The 8077-nt window shown below is 43.4% G+C and overlaps 1 protein-coding gene across 1 annotated transcript; it reads left to right on the forward strand.

Moving 5' to 3' along the window:
• On the forward strand, positions 1-673 carry LOC121752746. Its single transcript, XM_042147843.1, has 2 exons — positions 1-440; positions 595-673. Exons 1-2 carry the CDS (start codon positions 1-3, stop codon positions 671-673), a joined length of 519 nt encoding a protein of 172 aa, XP_042003777.1.
• The last annotated feature ends 7404 nt before the right edge of the window (positions 674-8077 follow it).

Below are 8077 nucleotides of genomic sequence, written 5' to 3' on the forward strand. Positions count from 1 at the left end.
ATGAGAAGATATGGCGTCCACCACCGACTGTCCACACCTTACCACCCCCAATCAAATGGCCAAGCTGAGGTGTCTAACCGGGAGATCAAGGTGATTTTAGAAAATACGGTAAACCCCACAAGGAAAGATTGGAGCCGTCGACTGGAGGACGCGCTCTGGGCATACAGGACCGCCTTTAAGGCGTCGATCGGAATGTCCTCTTACCGTCTGGTTTTCGGGAAATTGTGCCATTTACCCGTGGGAATCGAGCATCAGGCCTTTTGGGCGATCAAAGAGATGAATCTGAATGCCGAGTCTTGTGCTGAAGAAAGGAGATTGCAGCTGCAAGAGCTTGAGGAGCTCCGCTTTGACGCTTACGACTCTGCCATGTGGTATAAAGAAAGGACAAAAATGTGGCATGACAAGAACCTCCGAAGAAGGAGCTCAAGCTGGGACAGAAGGTGCTGCTTTTCCAATCAAGACTCAAGTTGATGCCTGGAAAATTAAGGTCAAGGTGGATAGGCCCCTATACCATCATCGCCATACGAGAAAAGGAGCCATCGAACTCCAAGGAAGCGACCCTGATTCGTTCTACTTTTTGGTGAATGGGCACAGAGTGAAGCCTTATAGAGATGGAACAGAGGTTTGCATGGTGGACGACATTCCACTGCTCATGCCTAACTCTCTTCAGTGAACGCAGATATAAGGAGTGACTGAGTATTCTTGGGTATTCTGCTTGATCAAGCACCTGATTTCTAAACCTACAAACTGATCAAGTGACGTCCTAAAGGCACTCAGTCAATTCCTTGGTAGTTTAGTATAAATATTTTTCGTAGTATTAACTTTAAACACTTAGGAAATTAAAAATAAAATAAAAAAAGAAGAAGCTGATCAAGTGGTTATTAATTGAGTATTCATCTGGAATTACTTGTCCACTTGATCAGTTGGAGTCTGGATTTAATTGGTGGGTTATAATGGTTTGATTAATCAAGGCAGGGTGATGAAAGAACGTGCTCACTCATTGAAAAAGCGCTGAAAGATGGAACGTCGGAGAAAGCCAACTGTTGCATTGAAAAGTCGTACTAGAGGAAGAAGCGTATCAGGGAAGCCAAGCCAGCTGTCGTTCTGAAAAAACACGCCGGTACTCGAAGATTCGCACGTATACCAACAGTCTACATTGGCTATAACAGGGAGTTTTCTGAATTGTACTTCACTTTTTCTCCCAACCGCCTACAATACACTTGTTTGCTCCCATCCATTTCTCTCGAAGTTTCAGAACCCTAGCCCAGAGCACCACCAGTTCCAGAGAAAGAGAGAAAAAAATCCACAGACATCAAAGAATGAAGATCACCGAAATCACCACATCATCCAGCGAGGATGTTCCCGGCGCTAGCACTCGACTTGATGTAATCCTCATTACAGGTGAATAGGTATCGAAGAAATCGTACCCTTCCTTTTGTTTAAAGCCTTTGACTACCAGTCGAGCTTTATACTTGTCCACTGTTCCATCAACCTTAAACTTTCTTTTAAGAACCCATTTGCATCCTAAAGGTTTAGCCCCTTCAGGTAGATCAACCAACACACACGTGCTGACCCTGCTACCACGTCTTGGTACCGTATTGTTTGGATCAGGCCTTGTTCGCTTGCGCGATTCTAGCTCTTCATCCACTGATTTAGAACTAGTGGTTTCATCCTCAATTCTCGTCTCATAATTGGGTGCAATGTTTTCCTTGTCTTTGAGAGGAAATATATTTTCAAGAAATACAACATTTCTTAACTCGATTATTGTTCCCACGGTCACAGTCGATATTTCAGACTTGTGGACAACAAATCGACATGCACTACTATTAAGTGCATACCCAATGAAGATGCAGTGAACCGTTTTAGGACTGATTGTAACTTCTTTGGGCGGAGGAACCATCACCTTTGCCAAACACCCCCACACTTTGAGGTATTTGTAGGATGGCTTCCTTCCCTTCCACAACTCATAAAGAGTAACGTCCTTACCTTTGCGTGGGATTTTGTTTAGGATGTAGTTGGCTGTCAAAACATTCCCCCCACATGTTCTGGGGCATCCCCGAACTGATCAGTAACGCATTCATCATCTCTTTGAGAGTTCGATTCTTGCGTTCTGCAACACCATTAGATTGTGGTGAATATGGTGCAGTCGTTTGATGAATTATACCACTTGCGTTGCATAATTCCTCAAACGGGGCTACGTATTCACCTCCTCTATCACATCGAATCATTTTGATTTTACATCCTAATTGATTCTCGACTTCGTTCTTATAATTTTTGAACGCTTCTATTGCTTCGTCTTTACTTCTTAAAAGATAGACATAACAATATCTTGTGCAATCATCTATGAACCTGATAAAGTGTTTTTTACCACCTCTCGTTTGCACCAATTTAAAGTCACATATGTCCGTGTGAATTAATTCAAGGGGTTTCGTGTTCCGTTCAACCGAATGAAACGGTAACTTAGTCATTTTCGCCTCAAGACAAGTTTCACATTTATTTTGAGTTTTTTACTTCATTTGCCTTTAGTAAATCTAAACTTACTAATCTTTTAATGGCATTTGGATTTACATGTCCCAATCTATTGTGCCACAAGTTAGAACACTCAGCCAAGTAAGAAGAAGTAGATGCATTCTTATTATTAGCCAAAGGCTTAGGGACATGGAGTGTAGCTACACTAAGCTTGAAAAGTCCGTCGGTTACAAAACCTTTTCCGAGTGACTTTCCAAACTTGTACAAAGAAAACCTATCAGATTCGAATACAAGTTTAAACCCCTTATTCACTAGCATTTATCCTGACACTAGGTTCTTGCGGATGTCCGGGACGTGCAGCACATCCTTCAAAGTGATGGTGACGCCGGACGTCATCATGAGAATCATGTCCCCAATGCCGAGGACTTGAGACGAGGCTTGATTCCCCATGTTGATTTTCCTCTCTTCAACAGCGGTGTAGGAGGCGAACTTGCTCTTATTGGCACAGACGTGGGCAGTAGCTCCAGTGTCGATGTACCAGACACCTTTTTTTTATCTACAAGGTTGACTTCTTCCTTGACCACAGCAACAAGGTCACTTTCATGCCAGTCCTTGAACTCTTTTTCAACAACGTGGGCAGCCGGTTTCTTCTTTGGCTTGCGGCAGTCCTTGGAAAAGTGGTCAGGTTTGCCACAGTTGTAGCAGTTGCCTTCGACCTTCCTCGCAGGCTGCTTCCTCTTGCCCTTGTCCTTTGCACTTGGACGAGAGCGTTTGTTGGAGGGACCGCTCCGCTCCAACAGATTGGCCTTTGCAACAGGTGGGCCATGGCCCTTAGCCAAGTCATCGCGTTTGCGCACGTCTGACTCGATGCGCAGCTTCACGATCAAGTCTTCAAGATTAATCTCCTTTCGCTTGTGCTTAAGGTAGCTCTTGAAGTCCTTACAGCCGGGTGGAAGTTTTTCAATGACCGTGCCGGCCGTGAAAGCTTCAGGCAGGGCCATTCCCTCGGCGGCAAGGTCGTGGATGATCAGCTGGAACTCTTGCACTTGGTCCATGATTGGTCGGGAATCGACCATTTTGTAGTCCAAGTACTTGGCTAATACAAATTATTTAGTGTCCGCATCATCACTACGATACTTCTTATCTAGCATTTCCCACAATTGTTTTGATGTGGGAATAGTGCAATACACGTTGTAGAGACTATCATCTAAAGCACTTAAAATAAAGTTTTTACAAAGATAGTCTCCTTTGCGCCAAACGTCATACTCGACGTACATCTCGACACGTGCCTCGTCATCACTTGGCGGGGTTGGCTCGTTCTCCTTGAAGAAGTTCACGACGCCCAACGTTGTTAGGTAGAACAACATTTTCTGTTGCCATCTCTTGAAATCCGTTCCCGTGAACTTTGATGGCTTCTCGGCGGGTGGCATCATCCTTGGTGTCATTGGTACCGAGTTTGTCCCATGAAAGAGACCAAGTACGTGCCCCTGTAGGAGCTAACAATTGGTGGGGGCACCGTACCCCCCATAGTTGCGTGGAGCATGGAGGCCACCGCATTTATGCCGACCCCGAAGGATCCAGTATCCGTGCCGACCCCGATGGATCCAACATCCGTGCCGACCCCTAAGGGTCCAGCACTCGTGCTGCCCCCAAAGAAGCTAGCACTCGTGCTGACCCCAAAGGGTCCAGCACCCGTGCTGCCCCCGAAGGAGCTAGCACTCAGTTGACCCCGAAGGATCCAACACTCGTGCCATGCCCGAAGGCCCCGACACTCGACCCAATGAAGGATCCAATGGAACCACTGAAAATGGAACCGACCGATCCACTCGAGGTGAATCCGGAAACCGTCACAATGGGGTTGTCAAACACCCAAGGGGTTGTTGAGGAAGAAGTTGAGAAACAAGGAGTCGGAATTATCATTATGTCCGAAGACGTGTTGACGGATGCAATGGGGGACACAGTGGATGGAACGGTGGCAGCCGCGGTAGACGGGTCAGTCGACATCTCCAAGCAAAGGTGTTGATTAAGTTCAGTTGGTGTGTGTGAGCTCCTTTAGTGGCAAGAAAATCTTGTCTTGCGATTGATGGAACATATGAGATACAAACTTGCCGGGTGAAAAATTACACGAAAAATAAAGGAAAATTACACGGAAAATAGATGAACAAATTAAACGGAAAACTTGTGGAAAGTGGTAAGCTGAGTTGAGGATTCCTCTTTCCGCAAGACGAGATACGCCCCAGTAGTGCTCTCGGTTTGGCGTGTCGTCCCCAAAGATAAAACGGCTTCGTCTCTGAAGTAGCAGCACCGCTAGCAGCAGAGCTCCGGCGAACGGGAGTAAGGCGGGGGCAGAGCTTCGATCGGAAGATTATGCAGAGAGGAAGAGAGCGTGTATGCAAGAATGCTTGTGTATGTTCTGTGTAGAATGCAATGGATGCATGTCTATTTATAGGCCAAGTCCACCCGCAGGGGTATTGATGGAGTCAACAGCCATTATGTGTGCCATGATGGTTTGACATTAACCGCCGGGGGTTATTGACCGGTGCACTAGCAGGGAACTTTTTGTCTCCCGTTATGCGTCGGGGTCCAGCGGGGACCTTTTGTCTCCCGTTATGCGTCGGAGTCCAGCGGGAACATGACGTGGACCAGACCCGTCGGGGTTAGCGTGGAGTTTGGGGAGTTTGGGGTGGTCTAAAAAGAATAAGCGGGGCTTGAACCACGCTCAACGACCAGCTCCAAAGACCACCCAAAGACCAATTGCCAAGGCACAAGGCACCCGGCGCACGGCGCACGGTGCGCGGGTCGCGGGCGGGCTCTGTCACCCGTCTTGTTCCACGATAATTATTACACATAATAATTCATCTTATTAAATACTTCATCAAATAAGTTTATCATCCCCGATGTGGGATAATTAACACTTAGTTAATTAATCCCTTAGTTTTTTCCCATAGCTCATTTTTAGCTTTATTGTGACCAACTTTAATATATTATTTCTCACTCACCGGGAATCGGATTTGAAAAAATGAATATAATATGGTCATCTACGCGGAACGTATATCGCCGCTATTGCATTTAATTTCACAAAATTAAATGTATTGTAACATTTTTTATTAGTCAAAGTCATTTGACCAAGCACGGTTCCAAGAAGCATACCGAGGGGTACGAGCTTTGAAGATTTATCGTCGATGAGACGTCTTGTGAGGAGTTTATCAATGTTTAATACTGTATGTTTTTTATACCTACTTATGGGGCTCCGTTCCCCTAAAGTTTACCTCCCCCACCCCCTCGGCCTACTAGCCTTGGCTTGTTGGCATGTTTCTCTCGGGTATGCCTGTGTTTTGCTTGTACTTTATAATTTTTGCCTTTATATTCCATTTATTGATTCATGAAAAAAAGAGCTCACAATAGTAGCTGGGTTTGAGAATTTAAGGAAAACTCTAGCGCCTCTCTCTCTCACTTTTTCTTCAATCTCGGCAATACTTAATCAAAATCTCCACCGATTCTTCTCTTAATCCATTCGCTTATTACTCTTTGCATATCATTTCAAGCGGTGGAGGTGATTTTTCGTGGAGTTGGAGGAGTTGAGAAGTTCCGGCAGAAACTTGGAAAGGAAGTTCTTGGAGAATATTTCCATACTTCTCCATTAATTCTCCACTAAATCCCTCGCTACACTCCATAATTGACTTTGTTCATCCTCAAGCGGTGGGATTTGGAAGTTTGTGGTGGAATTGCGTCCAGTGAAAAGTCGGAGTTTTCCCTCCTTACTCCAGGCAAAACGCCCGGCGAACAGAGTTGAAAGGGATTCACCCCAGTAGCTGTCATAGGCGGTGAAGACGGAGGTAATCCTACAAACTTTCCAGAGGTTTAGCTGCTAATACTCCGGCGGCTGGTGGAGGTAACCGGTGACAAGGCAGTGGGGCAACGCGTCGAGCGGAGGTGAATACTCCCCAGAGGCGACCTTCAAATCCCAAACTTGGGAGGGCTGTGCGGTCGGCTGTTTTACTACAACCATCGAATCCCTCCGGGGAAGGCTGCTAGGTTGTTGGATTAAACACACGATAAGTTATCTTGCCAATTTTAATTTAGAGTGTGTTAATCCTTTGTGTGAAATTTGGTGAAAGTTACTGTTCCATTGATTCTCTTGCGTGAATTGCATGTACTGAGGAATTTCCTGTCTTCTTGATTCGGAGGTGTGTTTGGGCTCAGTGGGTGATTGGTTCTACTCGTTATTGGTCCCTCTGTTGATTGTTTGCACAAGTTGCGATTTTTGGAAACAAATTCTGATTGAATTTGGTTGTTGTAATAATAGAAAGCGAACTTACGTGATTGTTTGCCGAATCTTATCTTGTGTCTAAGTGGTTTGAGTGGGAGTCAATTCACTGTTTTATTAAGTGTTCATCTAATTATTTGTAGCACCCCGAATTTTTGTGACTTATTTTGATTTATTAATGGGGATGTTGATTAGAAAAAAATTCATTTATGGAATTTATTTTCTATGTGATGGAGTTAACGGTGTGAAATTAGTTGTTGTGAATTATGTGGAATAATGTGATTTATTTTCCAATGTGTGAATTAAATTAAATGGGAGCATGCATATTTGTTCTAGCCATTTTATTGAAATTTCCGGCCCTCCTATTTATTGGAAATAATATTTTCTCTCTTGGATTTAATTAATTATTTTGGGATATTTATCCAAATTAAATTCAACCCAAATTATCCCTAAATTATTCTACATGATTTTCGACCTTTGCCCCATTCCTTGAAATTTTTGAAATCCCCCTATTATTTTATGAGTGGAATTATTTTGTAGATTTAATTGGTACTTTATTTATTTCCTTCCTTGAATTAAAATCCAATTAAATCTCTCCATATCCTATTTTATTTAGGATTTGACTCTTTCCTTCTTTGAGACCTTATTATTTTCGACCCCTCTTTTTTTTAAAGGAATTAATAGTTTGTTCCTATTTTGTGGGATCCCTCCTATCCAAAGAAATATCAAGTTAATTCCTATGCCTAATTCATTGGGGATTAGAATATTTTTCTTTTATTTCTCCCCATATTACACGCCCCCTCCTTCCCTTCCTACTTGGAGATTTTTTATTTGTCTTGTTACCTTATTTATGGGATACTCAATATTTTTTTACCTATTTTGTGAGTATATTTCTCTCCAAGTAAATACCAAATCAATTTCTATGCTAATTAAATAACCAAATTTTCAAAAATCCCTCCCCCACACTACACGCCTATTTTTAATAATTGTGGAACTTATTCATTGACTTCTATTTTATTCTCCCACAAATTTAATTGTTTTATTTAAGTGTGAGATTAATCCTAGAATATAAAAAGGAAAACCCTAACCCTAGCCCTCATTTCACACGCCTCCCTCCCTCGCCCTCTCCTCCCACACTCCTCTTCTCCCTCTCACTCAATCCTTCACAAATTCTTCGTTCTTACTTCGTCTTGGAGTTGGAAACTCAAGATCCATCGAAGAATCAACCAATTGTCATTCCTACCGTTTGTTTTCAAGAGAAATGTATAATTTTTGATCCACCTTTCCCCTTCTTACCATTGAATCCATAATTTTTGAGCCCCTCATGCATATAGTTGAGTG

The sequence above is a fragment of the Salvia splendens genome, chromosome 10, assembly GCF_004379255.2.
Source record: "Salvia splendens isolate huo1 chromosome 10, SspV2, whole genome shotgun sequence".
Lineage (NCBI taxonomy): Eukaryota > Viridiplantae > Streptophyta > Magnoliopsida > Lamiales > Lamiaceae > Salvia > Salvia splendens.

What these genes read in the sequence shown, in the direction of transcription:
- LOC121752746 (XM_042147843.1), top strand. Translation starts at nt 1, where the DNA reads ATGAGAAGATATGGCGTCCACCACCGACTGTCCACACCTTACCACCCC. An exon ending in AGCTCAAGCTGGGACAGAAG is followed by an intron (nt 441 to 594) that starts GTGCTGCTTTTC and finishes GAATGGGCACAG; the next exon opens with AGTGAAGCCTTATAGAGATG.